This window comes from Babylonia areolata, chromosome 22 (genome assembly GCF_041734735.1).
Source record: "Babylonia areolata isolate BAREFJ2019XMU chromosome 22, ASM4173473v1, whole genome shotgun sequence".
Taxonomy (NCBI): Eukaryota; Metazoa; Mollusca; class Gastropoda; order Neogastropoda; family Buccinidae; genus Babylonia; species Babylonia areolata.
The window spans coordinates 3,373,665-3,397,852 of record NC_134897.1 but is presented as its reverse complement, the minus strand read 5'-3'; the positions used below and the strand labels follow the sequence as shown (position 1 = coordinate 3,397,852).

At 39.6% G+C, this 24,188-nt stretch overlaps 2 protein-coding genes and 1 non-coding gene across 3 annotated transcripts in view; 1 reads left to right on the top strand and 2 right to left on the bottom strand.

Moving 5' to 3' along the window:
- Positions 1–4,777: 4,777 nt before the first annotated feature.
- On the bottom strand, positions 4,778–4,849 carry Trnah-gug (transfer RNA histidin (anticodon GUG)). Its single transcript has one exon. It is a non-coding gene; the product is annotated as a tRNA-His (tRNA).
- A 205-nt stretch (positions 4,850–5,054) lies between these two features.
- LOC143296906 (RNA-binding protein 8A-like) lies at positions 5,055–20,553 on the top strand. The gene is made up of 6 exons (XM_076608904.1): positions 5,055–5,145; positions 8,546–8,605; positions 11,598–11,687; positions 12,992–13,128; positions 15,206–15,336; positions 16,732–20,553. The coding sequence occupies exons 1-6, from the start codon at positions 5,070–5,072 to the stop codon at positions 16,775–16,777; spliced, it is 540 nt and encodes a 179-aa protein (XP_076465019.1). The 5' UTR covers positions 5,055–5,069; the 3' UTR covers positions 16,778–20,553.
- A 16-nt stretch (positions 20,554–20,569) lies between these two features.
- The window catches only part of LOC143297492 (sperm-associated antigen 8-like), an 8,499-nt gene continuing 4,880 nt past the window's right edge, over positions 20,570–24,188 (bottom strand). The window contains exons 3-4 of the mRNA XM_076609891.1: positions 22,260–22,305; positions 20,570–21,617 (exon numbers count right to left, since the gene is read on the bottom strand). Coding sequence (XP_076466006.1) covers positions 21,461–21,617; positions 22,260–22,305 — 203 coding nt within the window. The 3' untranslated portion in view covers positions 20,570–21,460. The remainder of the gene's footprint in view (positions 21,618–22,259; positions 22,306–24,188) is intronic.

Below are 24,188 nucleotides of genomic sequence, written 5' to 3'. Positions count from 1 at the left end.
AAACCCAAGTTAACGGTAAAACAATAAAAGCAGAAACAAGCAAGCACATACGCACAAATCAATTCATGATGAAGACACAGGACACAGGCGCAAACACACACACACACACACACACACACACACACACACACACACACACACACACACACACTGACACACACACACACACACACACACACACACACACACACACACCGCACGCATGCACACACACACACACACACCGCACACACACACACACACACACACACACACACACACCGCGCGCGCACACACACACACACACACACACACACACACACACACACACACACCAGCACACATACACAACTTGAGCACAAACACAAATACGCACACTGTGACAGTACATACAGAAAGAGACAGATTCTGGCTGACATATACGCCGCCAAACATCATAACTTTCATGGATACGCACATATTCGGTGCACACGCCAGATTGTGTATGTGTGTGAGCGCGCGCCGGCGTGCGTGCACGCAGCTGTCGTTACATTTAATTCACATATTGCGGCGTAGGAATGACTTTGTTGACTGAAGAACTTGCTGCAAAGTTGTGTTCGCATACGCGCGAGCGCCTTTTCAAGGCGTGAATGCACATGCATATGTCCGATAAACAGATAATTTCAGAGACTTTTTCAGGCTGTATGTGGGAAGTACCACCGAGCTTGAGTATAGACTGAAAAAGCCAACCATCAGTTACGATCCCGGCTATCTGTGGCGTTCCCTTTATCTGTCCACGCTATCGCATTGTTGGACGAACCCGTCAGTCATTAACGTCACTCCCTGTAGAAGAAACACAGCGAGGGGAAGGTGTCCGTATCACGTTTGTCCAAAAGCTCAAGTCTGAATTTATGACAACATTCCACCCGGCCTTGCTCGTCAGTTAGAAACGAGACGAGTCTAGGCCGTGCGCGCGTGCACTATGATGTGTGTGTGGGTGGGATAGGGTGTGTGTGTGTGTGTGTGTGTGTGTGTGTGTCACAGTGTGTGTCTGTGCGCGCCCCTCCCCCTCCCTTTGTCGCACTGGTGTGTACATGTGTACTCCTGATGAAAACTTTTGCTTTTCTGTTTGGTAAGATGGTTATGTAAACTTTGACTGAGAGGGAAGCCCAGGCTTGCATTTCGCCAGTCTGAAATGGTGGATTCAAACTTTAAATTGTTCTCTTTAACGTTGTCGAAAAGACAACAAATGAAATCAAATCAATCTTATCCACATTAAAAGGTGTCTCATTTGTAACCTTCAATAAGACAGTTAATTGTTTCAAAGTGCAGGCTTTTTTGTTTTTGTTGTTTGTTTGTTTTTGTTTTTGTTTGTTTGTTTGTTTGTTTTAAGCGCTGCAGCGCTGTGGTGTGGTAATGCTATCAGTACACTTCACTTCACTACAATAATGATACAACACAAATTATGACCCTATCCTGGGGTCGTGGTTACACGTAGGCCTACTGTCGGCCATATCAGCAACAGTCAAAATGGGTGTGGGTATCAAACCTGGATCACTATCCGATCAGTCTGTGCATCCCGTCCCCACACACCGTGTAAATTGAAGACTGTGCCCAAGCTCTATACGCCTTTACGGTCAGTGATAACGCAGGCAGACATTTCGACTGTTTTTTACATCTGTGACAATCACCTTTTATAAAGATATCAGTACAACATGTATCCTTCCTCGAATGCGGAATATTAACTCGAACTGATCCTGCCGTGGACAGAGCAGAGGTCACAAGCATCAAAGCCATCATTTTCAAAGTCCAGCTTCATTGGAAAGGCCACGGCATCCGAATGGATGACCCCAGAATCCCCAAGCAGTTCTTCCGTCTATGGTGAGCTCTGTCTGGGCAAAAGAAAGCGAAAGAGGCCCTAATAGTCCAGGACAGATACAAAAATGGTCAAAATGTCTGCAACAAAACCGTTCTTTTCACGATAAAATAGAATAAATCATACTGATCACGCTGATATAAACTTGACCGCTGTAGGTGGGCGGGAACATGATTAGATTTTGATTTTTAATAATTATTACTCACACATTTGGCCATGAGAGAGCGCCTTACAAAGGTCCGCAAGGCATGAGCAAGCCAGAGTTACGCAAGCGCGGTATAAGGGGTCGCCAGAGGAAAGCGTTTAGCGCGGTACAGTACTTGTGGCTGACAGCTGCCGCGCTGATGCTGTCCTATACCTCCGTTAGTAGGTCACTGCTGCTGATGACAGATACCGTACAGAAAATAAGAGAACTCTTTGGGGTCAAAAGGAAACAAAATTTTTAATTTCATCTATTGCATACAAAATTGGTAGAAAACGCAAGTTTGCTTTTATGAATGTTTTACAGTTTCTTACCAGTCCTGACATATCATAAAGAATGAAATCGGTATTATACCGACTGCAAAGGTGAATTTACGAAGGCAGCACGGGATCATTTAGTTCGCAGGAACAATTATGTTGACATTTTACGCAATGCACAACTTGGAAATACTTCATGCTCTGCTTATTAACGTGTAGTATATGAATATCTCAATACCTGTTAACTAGGTTTGTTTCAATGAACATTGTCGGAGCACTGTCCAGACAATTAATTCAGAAAGCATGGAAGGCAGATGATGGCAAAATCGACCAACATCATGTCTTGATGTAAAAAGAACGGTATGAAATATATATTTTTCTTTGGAAATGAAGCGGTATTTGCAAATGTGGCTCACGAACCCTGCCGCAGTAGACACGTCGGTTTAGCATGGAAAAGAAAATGTATCTGGCTGGAGTATGAAGGTGGCAAAATGAAGTGCATCAGATAGTCATGAAGAGACTGCCTGGAAAATGAAAATGGGTCAGTCTCCAGAACTTTGTTGGAAATGGGGGTCTCTCAGTCTGATTCAGTATAAACATGTGTTTTCAATGATTATTCAAATGTTTCACATGTTATCAGGATTGCAATTCATTAGAGATATTTGCAGAAATTTTGACCTAACGCAAATTTTAATCTAAATTTCCTGGCCTATAAAAACGCTTTAAAGACTGCGAGCTAAGCAAGCGCGTGACAGCTTTGAGAAGACTGAACCCGGACGCCGTACAGTACAGTAGCAGTACATCGCCGAGGCCGCCGAGAGAACAGCAGCAGCAGCCACATTTCATAATAAGATGAACAGTTGTATTTTAAACAGTTAACCACTGGGGAGAATTGATGTGAAAATGGAGTGCCTGCAGTGTTTCTGAAAAATAAAATCATCCAGGGTTGGAAAGTTTGTTTACGTATTTTGGGTTCCATGTTACATATGTCATAAGGTTTTAGGTAGTCAGGTCAGGGCATAGCCCTTGCTACTGGTACCATGTAACCCTACTTGCCGCATGTGAAGTCTCCCAACAACGGACCAGGCGAAGGAGGAAACCTTTCCCAACGGCTGTGAAGGCGGAAGAGGATGACCAAAGGGCAGGGGGGCGGGGGGGGGGGGCCTGGAAGTCCTCCTAGGAGACGGAGCTCCGAAGAAAAAACCCGCACCTGCCGAGGCCGTCCTTCAGTATCTGCACCTGTGGGACTGTGAGCGTCGGTAGGCGAGAGAGTGGGGAAGGGACTGCACAACTACTCTTCACTAAAAAAAAGTCACCTGTGCTGGTGTGTTTGTAGTGTTTGTGTGAGTGCTCAGTGTTTTTTGTTGTTGTTTTTTTTTGCTTGTTTTTGTTTGTTTGTTTGTTTGTTTGTGTTCCGTGTGTGTGTGTGTGTGTGTGTGTGTGTGTGTGTGTGTGTGTGTGTGTGTGTGTTCAGTACTGTTTGTGTGAGAGTTCAGTAGTGTTTTTGTGTGTGGTGTGGTATGGTGTGTGTGTGTGTGTGTGTGTCTGTGTGTTCAGTACTGTCTGTGTGAGTGTGTGATGTGGTGTGTATGTGTGTGTTCAGTAGTGTTTGTGTGTGGTGTGGTGTGGTGTGGTGCCGTGGTGAGGTGTGTGTGTGTGTGTGTGTGTGTGTGTGTGTGTGTGTTCAGTAGTGTTTGTGTGAATGTTCAGTTGTGTTTTTGTGGTGGTGGTGGTGGTGGTGGTGGTGGTGGTGTGTGTGTGTGTGTGTGTGTGTGTGTGTGTGTGTGTGTGTGTGTATTTGCACATGATGTGTGTGTGGAAATAAAGAAGAAGTGTGTACAGCTCTAAAAGATATTTGGAAATCCAGTTATCCTTACAATTTTAGTCAAAGATACTTTTGTTCTCTGAGTATTCTCATGCACGAATTACAAACGTTACCATGTGATTTTACTGTTCAAAGTAGTAAGTCAACATTTTGGGGGCACTTGCAGAAAACAGTCTTAAACAGATATGCGTTCAGATGTAATGACAATATTTTCATCCAAGCAGTCTAATCATTTACTTCCAAAACACTTTGTTTTCATGATAAAGCAACGTCAAACGAATGAATCGAGTCCAAAGGTGTCAGCCATTTTGTCTCACGTGAAACGAGCGGGTCTCGTGATTGGTTGCTCCACGCACGTCTGTGATTTTGTCTCTGGGGGACAGGAGAAGTTCTATCGAAGAAACTGACATGACGCGCGGCATGGCGATCTTGCTGCGTGGTGCCCGACTCTTGCTGCCTGAAAACCTCGCACACTTGCTGCATGTCGCGTGTGCGATGCCTTCGTTGGACACGTCAGACTGACAATGCAGCCACTGTTGACGAGTATAGTGGTCAAACTTCATGGCCCCATTTTTCTTTTTATAATGGAAATTATCATTATAAAAAAAAAATGTTGAAAATGATAAAACAACAACAACAAAAAGAGTTACAAAAAAATCTGCCGTGACCAGGATTCGAACCTGGGTTATCGCGGCCACAACGCGAGGTCCTAACCACTAGACTATCACGGCTCTGCATCTTGAGTGTAAATAATATAATATATATTTTATATCATATGCTAATAATTAAATTATGTTTTCTGTACATTATACTGCTACTCCCACCAAACGGTTTTTAATGTTGCCATTAGAAATTCCAATCAATTCTCATCATAATAAAATCAATGATTTATTCTTTAAAAGCGAAATAAAATGATTACCTTGTGCTCTCCCTTTAGCACAGAACAACAAAATGGCCGACGTGTTGGACGTGAGCGTGGACGTAAAAGAAGAAAATGAGGAGTTTGAAGTGGACGAAGAAGGGGATCGTAAGTATTGAAACCGTCACCATATCTCACTTTATATATTTTAAGGGTTATCGCTGATCAAAACATGCTATCGAGTGTCTCTTGTAGATTTATGTTTTCTGTCATTTCTGTTTTTTTAAAATTTGGTCTTTCCTCGTACTCGTGGTTCCGGTGGTAAAGATTATATCGTCTTCATTCAGTAACTGGAGGAGTCAGTGCATACATGATCTGAAACGCGATAGTTAAGAGTTTGAAAATGTAATGGACTGAGAAATTTGTGGTTGTTAGTGTTACTTTAATGGTTCAGCGTTCTGGGACAATTGAACGTCTCAGATAATTGATTAGATTGTATAGGGAGACAACCAGATAATAATCAAAACAATTTTTAAACATCTTTTCGCGTCAGATTTGTCTAAGTTGAATATCAATTTATGGACGCCAAAAGTAATAGAATTAATATATGTAGTAACTTATACTGTAGTAAATGTTGTCAAGAGCGAAAAACTGCAAGGATCAGGATGGCAGAAAGTAATGTCGCATTCCCCAAGAAAGAAACAATCATCACACATGACCATAATTCACAGTTTCAATGTTCTGACTACAGCAAGTGGCCTAATGAGTCAAATACAAAAGCAGGAGGATGTTATACTTCTTTTAAAACTTATATATATATGTATATATAATCGTAACCTATGATTCTAATCATGGTGGTGTATTCCTTTTCCAAATGTTGCTTACATGAGTCACGGGCATACATTATTTGATTATACATTACAAAGCAATTAACTTACTCCCTACTGATCACTTTTGATATCAAGTAATGACAGACAAGAGTGTTCCCTACTGATTACTGCTGTACACATTCTGACATTCAAAACTTTCCACGCCTCATACAGCTGGGAATGGACAATGCTGAATGGGCTTCCTGTCTTGCTTTATTTAGCATAGCAATACATCAGACCACTGGTACTGGCCAATCTTTGCTTGTCACTGAGGTTTCAAGCTATTTTTATTCCAACCTGGACTGGATGATTGCATGTGACGTGTGACAATGGCCCCTCAAGCTCAAACACTTATTCTCGAAAGAGACAAGAAATTCATGCTTTCAGCTTACAAGATCAAAGGTATGGCTTTGACTTGGAAGGGGATGGAGAAAGGATAGTCATTTCAGCCCATCAGAAAGAGGGCAGTGTGTATTGGACAATGAAACTGGTGTGAGTGACAGGGGAAGGGGGAGGGGCAGTAGATGTGGCAAGTGACAGGCAGTTGGAATGGAGAAGGTGACTGGTGGTGAATACACTAATGAACCACTGGTTGTTGAAACAGAGGAAGGGTTTGTTTCATTGATGTTTCTTTTTCAACACTTCCACCATACATGGGGCAAGACACACAGACAAAAGTTACAAGGCATGCAGAGACAAATCAAAGTGCTTTCATGCCAGTCATTCACATGCATGCATAACTCTAAAACTGGAAAAACTGAAGACAGGGAAGAGGCAGGGAAGGGAGGCTATTTTTGGGAGAGGTGGGTTTTAAACCAGACTTGAAAGAGCTGAGTGCAGAGACCTGACGAAGAGAAAGAGGAAGTTCATTCCAGTTTCAGGGTCCAGAGACAGAGAAAGAATGGTGGCCAACAGTTAAGTGTTTGAATCTGGGTATATGTAAACAGAGTGGATCTGAAGCCATTTGTAGAGAGCAAGATGGAGTGTAGTGTAGAGGTGAAGGCAGCCATACAGGTAGGAAGGGGCAGATTTGTGAATACATTTATAACATAGAGTGTTGATCTTGTACTTTATTCTTTGTGAGACAGGTAGCCAGTGGAGATGTTGCAAAAGAGGAGTGATGTGCTCTGATCTTTTCTTTCTGAGAACGAGTTGGGCAGCAGAGTTTTGTATGCGCTGAAGGGACTGTGTGGATGAAGCAGGCAAACCAGACAATAGAGAGTTACAGTAGTCAAGGCGAGAGAGAATGAGAGAAACAATAAGTCTAGATGTTGCGTCAGTGGACAGATATTTCCAGATGGAACTGATGCGCCGCAATTGACAGTAGCTGGATTGACATGTCTGACTGATAAATTTTTGCATGGACAGTGTGTTGTCAAGGACAATGCCGAGGTTCCTGACTGAACTGGAAAGAGGGATAGATGTACTTCCAAGTTTGATTGTGTCAGTTGTGATGGAAGACAGTTTTTGTTTAGTTCCTATGATCATTGCTTCAGTTTTGTCCGCGTTCAATTGTAGCTTATTAAGTTATTTAGAGTCATCCAGGTTTGTATGTCCAGGAAGCAGTTGGATGTTTCTTGCAAGAGCAACAACAATTTTTAAGGGGTATCACTCTTCTGGAGTTGAGTGTCATCAGCATAAGAACGATGACTGACAGTAGAGTGGTTGATAATTTCAGCAAGAGGAGCAGTGTACAGTGTGAAGAGCACTGGGCCTAAAACAGATCCCTGTGGGACTCCATGTTCGATTTTAATGGGTTCAGATTGTAAATTATCAACAATGACAGACTGGAATCGATCAGTGAGATAAGATTTGAACCAGTTCAAAACAGTGCTGTTGATACCAAATGTAAAATTAAGACGGGAAAGAAGGATTGAATGGTCTATCGTGTCAGAGGCGGCTGACAACAGACAAGTTGAGAAGAGTGAGAAGGGAAATTTTTCCCGAGTCGGACGCTAGCAGTAGATTATTCAATGTACAATGCCAGTAAATCAATGTGACTGAAATCCACAACACCAATGCCCCATTCAGATATATATATATATATATATATATATATATATATATATACACATATATATATATATATATATATATATATTATATATATATATACACACACACACACACACACACACACACACACACACACACACACACACACACATCCAGGGTGGATGGAGGAGTTTCTGTTACTCACACGCACACAGGATAAACACAACTGTCTGTTGCGCCACACATTTTCCTTGCCTCCCCTGCTCATCTTGTGAGTTCAGTTAGTCCTTACTCATTCTCCAAACCCACATGTCATGCACACCCACAAAGATGTCTTACAAAAATAGTGTCACACAGAATATTGTAAAACACTGCTGTAGCATATGGAAAACCCCTTCAAATATTTAATCAACTTAACAAGGATGGAGAATGAGAATGTCAGGAGTTGTGTAAGGAGTTGTGACATTGTCTCTCCCATTTTCCAGAGAAACAGAGTGTCACCTTATGCCTTCTTGTTCCTTCCCATACTCTGCTGTGCACACACTACTGTGGTGACCATAGTCATTTCACTAGTTCCTGTTCAGTCTGTTTCACTGGTAAGTGTCAAACTGTAGTACAACAGTAGGCACTGAAGTACTAGTGTTGGCAAAAGTGTCTTTAATTCTTGCCAGTTAATATTATTGCACATTTCTTCTGCTTTTCAGAGGGCTTACAGAAGCTGAAAGAAAAGGCAAAAAAGAGGAAGGGGCGAGGATTCGATGGAGGTAAGTTACATAGCCGCTGACATGATGACATTGTGTGTTGAGTGACCGCATTGTTATATTTTGAGTTCTGTGTGTTTTATAAATAAATTATATAACAATTTCTTTCACTTTGTCTTTTTGTAACAGCTGGTATTGTTATTTGACTTTATTGGAGTTGATTCTCATTATAACAATTTTAGTGAAGACTTTCACCCCCAGCCGCAGAATGTCTGGGGTAACTGCAGTATCAACAGTCTAGATCAGTAGATGGTCATGCAAGTACACTTACTTCCTTGCAAATGGTCATTGTGTTTTAGTTTTTCACACAATATATCAGCAAGTATCAGCTCAAATTTGATGGGGTTTTTAAATGTGTTTTTGTAGAGCAAAAAGGTGTTGAGCATGTCAGCATGGCTGCCAGGATGTACAGTACAGAAAAGGTTGCTAGAATTTTGTTTTGATTTTACAATGATGGTGATAATACTAACAGCAACTACTGAAAATGAAAGTAATGTTGTTGATGAATTGAAGTGATTTTGGTTATCTTGATGAGGATAAAGTACTACACAGTACATCGGCAAGTAGGGTGTGGGGTCATGTTGGAAGTGGGTGTAGAAATACCCCCAATATTTAGTAAAACTGGATATTTTTGGTAGAAACCTTCATTCTGAGGTTTTCTTTTATTATGAATCCCTCCAGATCAAAGCTTCAAGTCAAAATGTTGTTTATGCCGCAGTGAGCTTTTGCGTTGTATTATATTATTTGTGGTTGGGTGTTTATGTATCTATGTTTATATAATGTTTATATAATGTGAGCAGGAGGGGAGTGGAGGAGAACAACATAACTGCATATGGTTGTTGTGTCTAATACATTTGCAGAAATTTCAGCAGCATTTCACCCATTAAATACAGACTTGAAATTTTTATTATTTTCTGAAATAGTGTGTATTTTCTTTTAAAGAATCTTAGTTACCTTCCATGATTGGGAGTTATCACATCCTGTCAAGATTGAATATATGAGTTATATTCCCCATTTATTTTCCATCAGTATATTGAGCATTATTTTAATTTTTGTGATTTTTTTAAAGGTTGGTCTGTTTATTTGTTTTGGTAAGAATTACAGATATTTCCAGGAGTCAAAAGATCAATGTAATAAGGGTCCTGCTAGCCCTGAAAGACAGGGAGTCACACACAAAAAAACATTGTGCAAGAATACTGTAGGAACAACATGCTACAGTTTTAGGGATTATGACTTGGAGTCATTGTCATGTACATTAGTGAAGGTGGACATACATTGCCCTGGGCAGCCTCACAGCATTTCCTGTTTCTGTTGATTCAGGCTTGCTGTACTGTGCAATAAGGCACGTTTCTTTAAGACTAGTGAGGGCAGGCTCTCGGGACACATGTTAGGGAGGTGCATTTTTTGTTTTTTTCCCACCCCACAGCAAGAGACCGTGGTGAGGTTCTTGCTTGTCAAAATGGCTTTCAGAGCAACTTTGTGGCGAGGTAAGGATAAAATCTATTTCCCGCCTTGCGACAGTTTCTTTGCATTATTGCTCACCCTCTCCACTAGCATGTGAGTATGCTTATGAAAAAGAAGCAGTGTCATGCATTTTTTTTTGCCTGAGGTGTTTTCTTATATGCAGGCAGTTCTGAAACTGGATTATTGACATTATGGAACCATGTATGGTACTTGTGACATGATACGTAAACACATCCTTTTTGCTATTTTTTCATAGATATGTGAATGAGAGCTCAATTTAAAGATACTCCCATACAGTTATTGGATCTGTTAAGAGGAGTGCAGACATGAACACAAATTGATGGTGTACATTTTACAAGAAATAGAGAATATGTGTGCCCTTGTGTATCAACACAGTATAGAGTTTAGGTTTCGTGTCTGTCATCAGTCATTGATAAAGAAACCAAGGTCCGGTGTGTTTCACATATACTTAGCATGCTGAAAGAGAACCTGTGGCAACAAAAGTGTTGTCCTCTGGCAAAATTATGTAGAAGAAATCCTTTCTGACAGGTACACAACAATAAACAGATATTGAATGCGCTTGAGGCCCTACTAGCACCTTGGCTTTTGCTGCTGTCAGGCCTTTGCCTTGCAGATGTGTTACATATGGATTTGTACAAAGGCAGTAACCCTCCTTGGGACACTGAAAGTGAATGTAACAAGTCCAGGTAAATCTAAATTCTAATCAGATTTTTTTCACTTGATCAGTTGATGACTTATGTGTCTTAGTGTGTGTGTGTGTGTGTGTGTGTGTATTTAATGATTAATATAACTTCTAGACGGAATACATCTGTCACGCAAAATAAAACAACCTCAATCAATCTGATATCATTTACTAGATCTAATCTAATATCACTTGTAAAGTTTTATGCACCTGTATCAGTGTATGGATGGAGACTGTATCAGTGATAGGATAGTCATGCTGTTCATTTTTGGTTAAAACTCATGGATTTTTTCTCTCTTCTACACTTTAACATTCTGTTTCTGCATTCTCATCATACCATCAAGACAGTATCAGAGTATGTCAGCCAACACACTGCCTGCTTGTTGTTGCCAGTGTTTGTAAACAAGTTCAGTGCAGAAAGTCTCACAGAACAGAGAACTCTGCTTGCTTATATACTATGTATAGTCTTGCAAAAGAAAAACCTTTTTCCACTCCACCTTGACACTCAGTGTCTCTCTTAATTTTTTTAAACTAGACTTCCCTTGTATGCATTGTGTGGAGCAATAAATATTACTCATAGGCATAACTTATCAAGATATAAGTACATAATTATTTAATATGGTCAGTAAAGGAGGAAATTAACTTTGTACTAAATTGTAGACAGGGATCCAACCATGTCAAGTACTGTTCATTTTGTGAACACTGAGGTTGCGGTTATGTTTTTGCATTGTGGCCTAAGGTGGATGTGCATGTTACAATTTGAGCTCTCTTTTTAAAAGAAATAATTTGGATTGATGCCACCTAATGAAGGTGTGTGTGTGTGTGCAGAGGGTCCTACCCGCGGGGAGGTGGAGCAGTATGAAGTGATGGAGGTAGAGGAAGAGGTCCCCACCACTGATGGACCAGGACCTCAGCGATGTCAGTGTCTTTTTCTGTCTTGCTCCCTCTTCAAAGCTTTAATTCTTCTCTTCCACCTTCCATGTCTAACAAGTTTAGAGTTGTCTCCCCATCCTCGAACCATTTTTTTGTTGTTGTTTTTGTGCATGTTTTTAGAACAAGACAATTTTTCAAATTTTATTTTTAGGAGAAGGGTCTGAACAGTCACATGGTTTTCAGGCACTACCTCAGCACCTGTCCTTTGACTTCTGTCGATGTCTTTGGGACACCAGTGAAGACAAGGCCTCCTCTCTCCACCTGTCTCTGTTCTCCATTGCTCTCTGGCAGTCATTCTGGTCCATTCTCAGAATATTGTCCTCCCATCTCTTTTTCTGTCTTCTTCGTCTGCAGCTACCTCTGTCCCTTGCAAGATGGTCTTTGCAAGTCTGGTTGAGTGGGAAACATGTCCATACCACTTCATTTTCCATTTCTTGACAACTGTGAGGTCATCATGAGGTCCTATTGTTTGTTGGGTCTTGCTGCAGACTTCTTCATCCATCACATGATCTGTGTATTGGATGCTCAACATCTTCATGTAGCATCTCACATCAGTTGCCAGCATCTTTCTTTGGATGTCTGAGAGCGTTCAAGTTTTGGAAGTGAAAGGCTTAAAGAAATATAGTTATGTAACAAACTTTGTTCTAGTAGCTGCTTTTTCCATCTGTGTAAAAGCTGATGAGTGAACATACAATGATACATGGTAATTCTTGTTGCCTATAGATTTTTATTTCAGCATTACATCCTCAAAGTTTAATCCTGTACATTCTACTTTTTTGATTGCAAGATACAATAATACTATTTATCTGTTTAATACTTTTAAAATTTAATTATCTATTGGCTTTGAATTTCTGGTAAAATATCAATTATAATCAGAACTATATTAGGAGTTATGCATCCTTTCAGTTGGAACGGTTTTGTGTGTGTGTGTTTTCAAAGTTCCACAACTACATTATTATTGATTTCTGTTGATTTGGGCACATTTTGAACTGTTTCCTCTTCAAATTTTCAGGTGTATAAATTACTCTATAATGGTTGTGAAAATGTGTGTGAATCAGCAATGGAGAGGGAAGGATAGAGAGGTTGTGTGTGGACAGTTATCTGAAAGAGAGGAAGAGATTAACACATTCTCATTTCTACGAGTTTATCTTAGTGTGCAAATGTGAATGTGTTGGCACTGACAGGACAAAACTTGACACACTGCGGTAAGGTCATTCTTAAACTCTTTGGATTTTGTTTTGGGTATTCTGTGAAACATGAGGTCATTGATTTACTGTGTTTTTTTTCAGCGGTGGAGGGGTGGATCCTGTTTGTGACCAACGTCCATGAGGAAGCTCAGGAGGAGGACATCAGGGATACCTTTGGGGAGTATGGAGATATAAAGAATCTCCACCTGAACCTGGACCGTCGCACTGGCTTTCTGAAGGTGACTCCAGTCCATAGAATTAGGACCTGAGTGAATAAACCAAATCATTATTTAAGAATGTAGCACATTCAGCAGAAAGGACAAGTCGTACTTCTGCGTTATACGAGAATCCATTTTGGCAGTTTTGTTTGTGTTCGTCTTTTTTTTTTTTTTTCTTTATAATAAAATGGCCACTGCATTTTGGCCACAAAGTTTTCAGTTTTTAAGAAAAATCATTCATTCCAACCTATGTACTGGTTATTTTGTGTGAGTTTGCACCTGAAAATCTGGCACAGAGTGGGATACTGTCAAAAATACCAACTGTTTAGGATCCTGGACCCAATATGGCAGAATATATCTAAGAACAATTATATTCTTTTGATGCTGTGACATAAAATCTTTTCTTTGAGGAGAAACCATAAACAGCAGAAAATGCACACAAAGATTTACTGATAATATGTGTAGCCACACTCACCGGTCTTCACAAAGAGCCCCAGTTAACTCTATCACCGCGTACCTCAGCTGGGTGGATTTTCACCTCACGCGAAGTGTTTAGTGGCCGCATGTAGCCTGGAAACAGGCTACTTTTAGTACTTTTCAAGAGGAAATTTGTTACCTTTCATTACAGATTCAGCATAAGTGTTTGGTATCATTGGAAAAAAGAATATTTCATCTATCACATTGTTGTGTTTTTGTTATCAGCCATGCAAGGAAACAAAGACACCCAAAGTGGAAAAAAGCAAAACTTATAATCTACACAAAACATACTGAAGAATGTGTCAAAACATCAGATAATAATGTAATAATAAAATCTTTCTCTCACCTCAAGCCTCCAGAGAGTTAATGTTGAAAAATAATGTAAAATTCAGCTTCACACACAAGCACAAAACAAAAGAAGATGATGGGAAGCACACACTGTCACTTTCGGCGCAGAATTGTCTCCTCACTGAAGATTCACAAAGTCTGTTGTTTTGCTGTTGTGTTCAGTTTCTGACCGTCCGAAAATAGCCCACAAAGTAAGAATTATAAACTGAGTGTGTGGCTAACCACATCACAAAGACATAGTGTTATAGACTGATTCAATGATTGTTCACAGCACATACACTGAGACTGACACGCAGAGACTGACTGAACACACACACACACACACACACACACACTGGTATGGTTTGAATGGTGCATGATCTAAACTCAGCACCTCAAAAAGTACAGACAGATAAACATGTAAACTGACCGGTGAAAGCAGGAACACGTGGAAAGTTGTTGATGTCACACACCCACGTTTGCTGCCTCTGATTTCCACCAACATGTTGCACATTGTTGTTGTTGTTGTCGACTGGTTCATCATTTCTTCGATCATCAACAACCATAGAATCGTCACTGTCACTTCTATTTTGAGTTGAAAATCAGGATTGCCATCACACACATGCACCTCCTCGGTATCGTCAATTTCTTCGTCATCCCGTAATGACAACATCTTCAAGTGAATTGTCTTCATTTTCTCTGTCTTCATCTTCACCTTCTGAACAGCTACCTTCATCGCCAGAAGCATTCTGAACAACTTTTTGAAGTATTTCTTCAAGTGACACGACTGTCTGCCTTGTCAGTTGAGACGCCATTCTTGATAGCAAAATGACTGATCTTGAGTCCTTTGTTTCAAGTTGGGGATTCGACGGGATAACGCCAACTAGGTCAGCATAAACTGGTTTAAAAATAGACTGATGATTGGTATGTGGAATTCTATGTGTTTTTTTCCCTCAGACTGTTGACAGGCAGTCTTTGTTTCGAAACAAAGCTGGGCACACAAATGTGCGCCGGTGTTTAACTATAAATGATGCTACTACACAGATATACAGGACTCGTGCCCAGTGGAGCATCGGCCTCCGTGCATATATGTGTGGTACGTAGTTATAAAGTTGACAAATTAGAGCTTTGCAGAGACAGGAATACTTGACATTAAAACTTCAGTTATTTTGCCTGTATTTTTGATTTCATCTGTTGAAAAGAACTGCATGTAAATTCAGTGAATTAAAAAAAAAAAAAAAAAAAGGAAGCGACATCTGTTCTAAACACTAATATTCCAGAGTGATGGTTGCAGGGCTATGCACTCATTGAATACGAAACATTCAAAGAGGCCCAGAGAGCCATGGACAGCCTGAACGGCTCAGATCTGCTGGGACAGAAGTTGGCAGTGGATTGGTGTTTTGTACGAGGTCCTCAACAAAGCAAGTAAGTGAAGCACTCTTTGAAAACCCTTTTTCTTGATATTTATTACTGGTGCCAATTTACTTTAACTTGTGTTGCCTTATACTAGTTAGAGACCAGCTGACCACACAGGGCCATACCAAGGCCAGTCTTGGTATGGGATCAGAGAGCTGACAGTCACTGTCAGAAGTGCTTCTGACATTATTTGTTCTGGTGGACTGAGACTAGTGGAAAATAACAAGGTCCAGTGCAAGTGCCCATTGAGTATGTGTTGCATTCTTTTCTTTTGTTTTTGTCACAACAGATTCCAGTGTGTTAAACTAAGGCTGCTTGCTCAGACGAGAGCCTGTCACCTTAGGGCAGCACCATATATTTTTTTTCCACTGTTTTTTCTGTCTGCTTATGTGTTTGTTTTACAATGGTGATTTTTTTTTTCTGCAGTATTTTTTCCCCAGGGACAACACCTGTTGTTGTGGGTTCTTTTACAAGTGTAAAATAATTATTTCTTGTTCTCTTCCACCACTAGCAGCACATGATAAGTAATATAATCTCAAAGCCACAATCACATGCTATTATTATATCAGCTGTCAACAGAAATACTATTTACATGATACCATTAATTGAATCTCTTCCTTATCTTCATTGCAGCATTACAACAGCTTACACAATAGTTTGCCAACAGGGAGAGCAGCACTGAAGCTGATATGTGTCTGTTGATTTCCTAGAGATGAAATATTAATAATAACTTTAGAATCTTTCCAACTGTTCTGAAGTTTCTAAATCTTGCAGTGCCACATCTAAAAGTCTGATCGGCTTTGTTGAACTACCAGTTGACTCATTTATAGCTTAAAAGCAAAGTGCATGGTTTTCGGAAAATGCAGAAAATGTTGATGGTAGAATAAGAAAAATTAAGGTAAGTACAGAAGAAGAGTGGTTTTTTTTTGTTTTGTTTTTTAATGAAAGAGGAACTTCTTCCCCAGGGACAGCTGAAAGATTGAGGGCTGGTGGAACTGAACTTTATATTTGAACTCAGGACCTTTGTTACAGGTTGTGTACAGGTTGAATGCAAAAGTGATTTTAGCAATGTTAAGTCTGCTTAGTAGTAAGAATTTTCATTCTACTTTACCAAAGTTCATGAAATCAGCATAAATTTAGGAAGCAAACTTCATGCAACAAGCAATGCTTGTGCAACCTGGTCCTAGGTACAAGTTGGTTTTAACAATAATGATCATTTAAAGTCTGCAGTTTACAATGTAAACATGTAAAGACAGAAATCAGATTGCTGTTCAGTTTATTTTTCTTTTGTATTTTTATATATTTAGGAGTTTAAAATCAAATTCATTGTAACAGCTTTATAGTAATGTTTCTGCCTAGATTAGCTGCATGGTAAGTTTTCTTGTTTTTTTTGTTTTGCTACAGAAAAAGCAGAAGAACCAGCCGAGGAGATGACCGCAGGCGGCGATGATTTCATCACTTCTGTTTCAAATTATAAGGATTTTTTTGGTTGTTTGTTTGGTTTTTTTTAATTTCATCATTGGCCCTGTCATGTACAAGTCACCTTTGTATCATACAAGGCAGCATTGTCATGTTATTGAGGATTTACCGTTTAGGTTTTCATTTGTTTCGTTTTGTGTGGAAAATTTGGGTTGAATAAGACTGTGGCTGAGAGAGAGAGAGTGGTGATTGTATCGGTTTTTTAATGTTTTTTTTTTAAAATAGTAAACACTGACAGTAAATCCTGACTCATTTAAGATGCTTTGTGATCTGAAAGAGAGAGAGAGAGAATGAACATACAAGACAGAAAATGGAATACTCTCCTTTGGTCTTTGATGGGCTGGATGCTCAGACTCGGGTGTTTGGAGTTACATAATGTTGCTGAAAAATCTCTATATCATTCACTTATAAAAAGAATTCAATGAAAGCACTACTGCTATTACTGATGCTCCACAGTCAACTGCAGACTCATTAAGGTGCTCTGTGATCTGAAAGAGAGAGAGAGAATGAACATATAAGAAGGAAAATGGAATACTCTCCTAAGATCTTTGTTGGACTGGATGCTCACTGACTTGAGCGTTTGGAGTCAGATGATGCTGCTTATTTCAATCCAATGCTAATGTATTTCCTCAGTCTCTCTGGCAGGTCACTTTGCAGTTGTATATGACATCAGCCACAGGCCGGTTATGGCTGCACTTGAAATAAACGATTGCCTGCAGTTGTAAGTCGTTACCTAAAATAATCAAGACAACACTGTGCACATTACCTCTGCAAACCCCATCTGTGTCTTTTTTGACTCTCCACTTTTGTTGCCTGAACTGCAGTATCAGTGCATTTAGTCATTCTATCAGTGAAAGGGGATCTTTTTCTTCATGGACTGCAACCCACACGTTCACTCGTATATTACACGAGTGGGCTTTTACATGTATGACCGTTTTTACCCGGCCATGTAGGCAGCCATACTCCGTTTTTGGGAGTGTGCATGCTGGTATGTTCTTGTTTCCATAACTCACCGAACACTGACATGGGTTACAGAATCTTTAATGTGCGTATTTGATCTTCTGCATGCGTATACACACGAAGGGGGTTCAGGCACTAGCAGGTCTGCATATATGTTGACCTGGGAGATCAGAAAAATCTCTACCCTTTACCACCAGACACCGTTACCGAGATTCAAACCCAGGACCCTCAGATTGAAAGTTGAATGCTTTAACCACTCGGCTATTGCGCCTGTCGAAAGGGGATCAAAATGGATAGACATTATATTCATTTCCATTCAGTCAGTTGCAGTCAGTTTGTCACCAAGGTTAATTTCACCGATAATTGTAAGTTTTTATGCTTTCTCTCTCACAACCACATGCATGCACACATCCATACTCACAAAATGACACAATTATGAGATTTATGCTCGTTTATATACAAGTAATCAAGAAATAAGTATATAAAAATAACAAACCTGCTGTAAATAACGTACTGAATATGCAGGTGAGCTAACTTTTGGTTTGTAGAAAAATATAAAAGTTGGGTTACCTTTTATCCTGTTATACTTTTTACAAATTTGTATATTCTTCATAAGACAAATGGGTAATTCACTTAAATTTAAAAAAAAAACGAGTCACATCTTGGGGTAGTTTTCCAACTCATAGGGTTGGGGTTCATCCCAATACTCCCATATTGGCTTTGTGAAAGCATCGTTACGTCGGAAGACATTGTCACGTGTCTTGACAGCAGTTCGTCCCTGTCAACGTAATGAATATTGTTCAAATACATGAGAATTTTGCAAGATTCTTTGCTTTAACTGTTGACAGTTGATAACTGACTTCAGAACATCTATGTAACTAGACTAAACAATACATCATGAATGAGTACAAATTCACAAACACAAATTTTATGAAATACTTGCTTTTGTGGATATGTGAAAACAAATAATGCAAATAGGAGAATTCAGACATGGATTAAAAAAAAAAAAGAAAAAGAAGTAAAATTACATTAAAAAAAAAGAAAAAAAAAGAGTAAAATTGCAATCATTAAATGACAATAATGTAGGCATCTGCCCATACCAATGAGGTATTTTATTCCTTATTATGATAAAGTTGGTTTTTTTTTTATTTGTTTGTTTTTTTGGGGGGGATGTCAAACCTTTCACTCAACCCATTCAGTGTCTGTAAGAAATTGGCTGATGACCTGCACAAAGTGTTGCCATTGTGCCTATAAGATGTCCACTGATGTCCTCCATTTATTAGGATTTTTCATTTTGTTCAATGATCATAAAAATACTCTGAATGATTAGTTTGATGTGTATCAAAAATACTATTAAGATACATATAGTAGAACACCCCTTTCTTCTCAATGATGGTTTGCTGACTGGTCCACATGAAGAGAGCGTGGAAAGGTGGTTTGGATAGTGTGCTAAAAAGGCACTGAAACTTTTTCTACCCACGACATCAGTGGATGTACACATTACAGGCTGTGCAAATGATCATGGACAGGTATAACGATACAGATGGATCTCTCTTGTCAGATGAATTGTTAGAACACAAAGATAATGACAATAACAGTGACAAATCTGACATCAACATTCAACGACTGGTCAATCTCATCTGTCGTAGCAGATATCTGTTTTGAGCAGATGACAGTGACAGAATATGGGCAGGTATGTGATGTTGTTTGGTAGTGTGGAAGGAGAGGGACAGGAGTGGTGTATGACAAGTCCTCAGCCAGACAGGGTGTGGAAGGGGGTGTGGATATGGATGTCACGGAACTTATCACTGCCATGGTTTGGATGGTTTTCACGAAACACAGGGTTGAAAGTACAAAAGACAGGAAAAACATTTTTATTTTGTCACAAAACAGACTTATTCACAGAAACAGGAAATTGACATGCACAGCAGTTGATTTTTTTCAGCCTATGTGCTGTATGAACTTTGTGCCATCAAAAAGCTTTTCCTTCAGAAGGAGAAAGTTTTTTTGTTGTTACAAATCTTGACTGCAGTTTCTGAGGAATGACTGAACTTTAATGTTGGAAGAACCCTCACCCACATTTGTCACTGTCAGGACAGTTATTCATTTGCATGTCTGCAAGAGTTGTGGCTGTTATCACAAATGTATAATCTGTTTTATGTTCATCTGTAAATATAAATTGGCAACAACCATGCCATTCCCAGCTGTTTGTTTTCATTTTGGATGTCATTCTATGGCAGTGGAAGTAGACTAGACTTTTTGCAGAAATATTAACATTTTCACATTGAAATGCCTGAATACTATCTGCAATCAAAATAAGTTGGAAAATAGCCCAGATTCAGATTCCTCATTCATTTTCATTTCACACACACACAAAAAAAAAAAAAAAAAAAAAAAAATTTCTCTGGCACTGAATGAGTTAAAATGGAGAACTTACATGGATTTTGTCCTGGTGCTCAGTCCAGAAAGTCACAGGGTGTTCTCTTCTGTAGTTGTGGTCCTGTTCAAATGAAAAATGCACATAAGAATATCTGGCAAGGCCTGCTTCTGTAACCAAATCGCAACACTGTCAAACTTTAGCTTCCCTGAATTTTGATGGGATTCTGGATCATGTACAGTTGTGTTTGCTCCCCTTTATACTTGCTTGAATTAATTCCCATGGGCAGAATTTAACATGAATAATACTTTATAACTTTCGTACACTGCTCAGAGTGCCTTACATCATCCAGTTAAATATAAACATGAATAAAAACGTAACAGCTCTCTGACAACAAAAACATTCAATCCCCCCCCCCCACAAAAAAAAAAGCACAGTTCAAAATCCATCAAACAATGAAAGTTATTAATTGATTATCAATGATTATTAATTATTAACAATGCTTAGATTAAAATGAAATACATTTAATATAACATTCACGCCAGCACCCATCCATCCCTCACACCAACACTCAAGCATTAAAATATACAGAGAAAAAGATACATTTCTTAGACACTGGGCACTCTGAGAAAGTTTCACATCACATCCTGAATCAAAATACATTAAATATCAGATGCACTAAAAACAGAATTACATAATCATAAAAATATTTCTGGCGTAGAATACCATTTGTCCAACACACTTTGGTCTATCCATGGTGCTGAGTAGCCATCATCCAATTCAATTTACTATAATACTGGAAACAAAGATTGTTTAATGCAGAGAGCAACAAGCATAATTTTTTACCACTTCTAATAAAACGTGAAATTTTGTGTATTGAATGTTACAAATTCTGTGGTATCTTCATAAAAAGGATTGCTAGATAGGTTTTATTAACTGCAATGATATTGTTTAAGTAAAGAAAAAAATTGCTTCATATATGTAAATCAAAGTAGAAAAGAACAGGCAGAATCTATTGTCCAAAGAAAATCTGGTTCAATATATGACCAAAACAGATGTATAACTTCTTCATGGATGCAATGGCCTGATTGGTTATTGCTAATGTCTATCAACCTGATGCTTCAAATAAAACACTGTTCAAACCATTCTGCCCGTTTTAGTTTTGCTGCTGTTTATGGTTGCTGAAAACATCTCGTTAAGTTTATCATGGACACAAACACACACACATAGACATACACACAGGCAATCAAAATGCACACATGAGTCAATAAATCAAAATGAAATCTGCAACCAGTTCTGATGACACCATGCTGCAAATTAATCCCAATGTTTCTCATATGGGGTATACACTCGTGTACTCACTCTGGTGGGAGCATTCCTCTGAGGAGTGAAGCGAAAGTCATAAGAAACTGTCTTGACAGATCGGAAATCTGTAGGCTTTGGGTCTGGGTCTTCATTCAAGTTTATTTCTGAACTGAGAACATGAACAATACAATAACCTTTTTGTATATAAAACACTCAGAAAAAAACGTTTCTAGTATTATCCAAGGATTTCCTCATGATTCATTTCTTTCTTTTGTTCTTATGTTGACTTTATCCCTTCCCTTCTTTCGCTCGCACTGCCTCCCCAGCACCCTCCCTCCCCTAACCCAGCACCCTCCTACCACCCCACCCCCCCCCCCCCAACATTCCCCCCTCCCTCCCCCCACGTTTTTTTTTTTTTTTTTAAACCTTTGAAAAGTTGGAACGGGATGCAGTTTATGTATGAAAAGTTCTTCTCACCGATTCTCTACTTTGCCACAACCGTCTGGAACCAACAAATTTACAAAAGGTAATTTGAACCTATCAGATGAATGACACAAGCATTCTCTCTTTCTTAGTCTGACTTGCATGCATGCACACATGTGTACACACACACAGTAACTCACACCCCCAACCCTCACTCAGCCACATACTCAGATATGTAGTATACAGTCAAACTTTAATCTCAAGAACACACAGACCGGACTATTCTTGAAAGGATTTTTAACAAATGATTAACACCTCACCACAATAACTTCTTAGCTTTTAGCAATTAACATAAGACATTAAGTTTAGATGCATGCAAACTGCTTACCAGATTTGACCAAAATACATCTTCTGCATCATTTCTTTTTTTGACCCTGTCAGTAAAAAAGCATTCAATGAGAGCAAGCCATCTATAATTAGTACATTTAAACAAACAAAAAATCTATAACAGAGATACAAAGACAACACAGCAGGATAGAGTGAGTGAGAGAATGAGAAACCAGAATACAAATTGATCATTTTTACAGAAAGCTTGCAATAATAATATTAACTTGCCAACATGATTTGATACAGTTTGTCTGATGGATTTTTTCCCCTGAAAACATTCAGTTCCAATAGAATATTGTTAGAAACCATATCTGCTTAAATTTAGAATGCATACATGTACAATCACAAACATAATTCAATAATTAAAACATAACCAGTCCAGGTACAGGTCCAGGACCCTGCCAGCTAAACCAGTGCACACGCTTCTTTTTAAAAATCCTGCAGCACATATAGTGATATATACCTTTTATTTGAAATTACAAACTGTGAAACACCACATACTTTCTAAATGTCTGTGATCACACACATACTCTTCTCTCTTTACATTCTCCAACTCTTGAGCTCTTACCTCCCTCTCTGCCCAAAAATGCAATCATATATGACATGATTTTTATCTGTGAACATTTATTGCTCCATATACTATATTTATGAGCTGATATCACACACCATGGAAATGAGTTCTCAAATGTACAGGATGAGCAAGAGCAGGATCAGATGTGACATTGTCTTTTTGTGGCAGAAGTAAAACAACAATGTGTTAGTATGTGCTGCTGCATGCTTAAGGAAACCAGCAAGTTATCTTCTTTCTACTTTTCTGTATCAACTTCACAGGGGTATGACATTTTTTCTCTGTAATTTATTTATTTATTTATTTTTTTTTTGCTACCCCATCATCTGCACCGTTTCAGTGGCATTACTCCCACGCCGCTCATTTAGATTCCCCCATACACGGCCACACCCGGGTTCGTCCATTGCAGTTCCATCGTCAGCAGTCCACAGGGAACCATCGATGTTAGGTCGCCAAGAGGCCACAAACCAGAGGAGACCCTGCACTGCTGCTGAGTCACTTCGGTGGTGTTCAGTGGTGCCTGTCCTGTTTTAACGTACTTACTAAGCCCCCTACTAACGACAATAATGGCTTAGTCGCGGAGCCAGACTGAGTGAGCGTCCCTCCCAGAGTGAAGACCGCCACCACGCCCCTCAAACAACAGCCCCCCATGAATCTGCCGACACTGACGACATTGACAGGACTCACCCCAAGCACGGGAGTGGAGGGGTATCGAAACTGGGGTCACCATGAGAGCAGGGCATGAAAGGCCACAGACTTTGAGACTATTTTGTTTATATTGATGACGATGGAGGAGGAGGATGACGATGATGATGATGATGTTGCTATGGAGGTCCATTTTGGTTTGGGACTGCGTGACAAGGCTGTACTCTACACTTCCTGTCATAATGATATCCCGGCGTTAACCAGGCCAGAGAGATACAGACACTTGCAGTGTTGGTCAGGTAATTAGAGCAACACACCCAAAGATGCATCCTTGAAGTGGATCACACTCGACTGTGTGGTCCCAGTCTCCCCATTTAAGCCCACAGCACACTCAACTCTGGGTAGGAGCCGGCCACGGGCTGAAAAACCCACCTCCACTGGGATTCGAACCCGCGTCCTCCCAGCCATCAGTCCGTTTTTGTAAAGAAACCAAAATATTTGAAAGCACAACCAACAACACTGTTAGTGTAAGTTAATCAATGCACACAACTGCATGCCAGTTGGTGTCAAAAAATTGTGTTTTGTCAGTGACTGAAGACTGGGTTTCAAGGCAATGCCTGCACTGTGGAGAGGAGTGCGTCTCTTGCTCTGGCAGAAAAGGAATGCTGATTTTGGTCAGCATTACCTTCCCTTTTCTTTTCTCCACCTGCTGTCCTA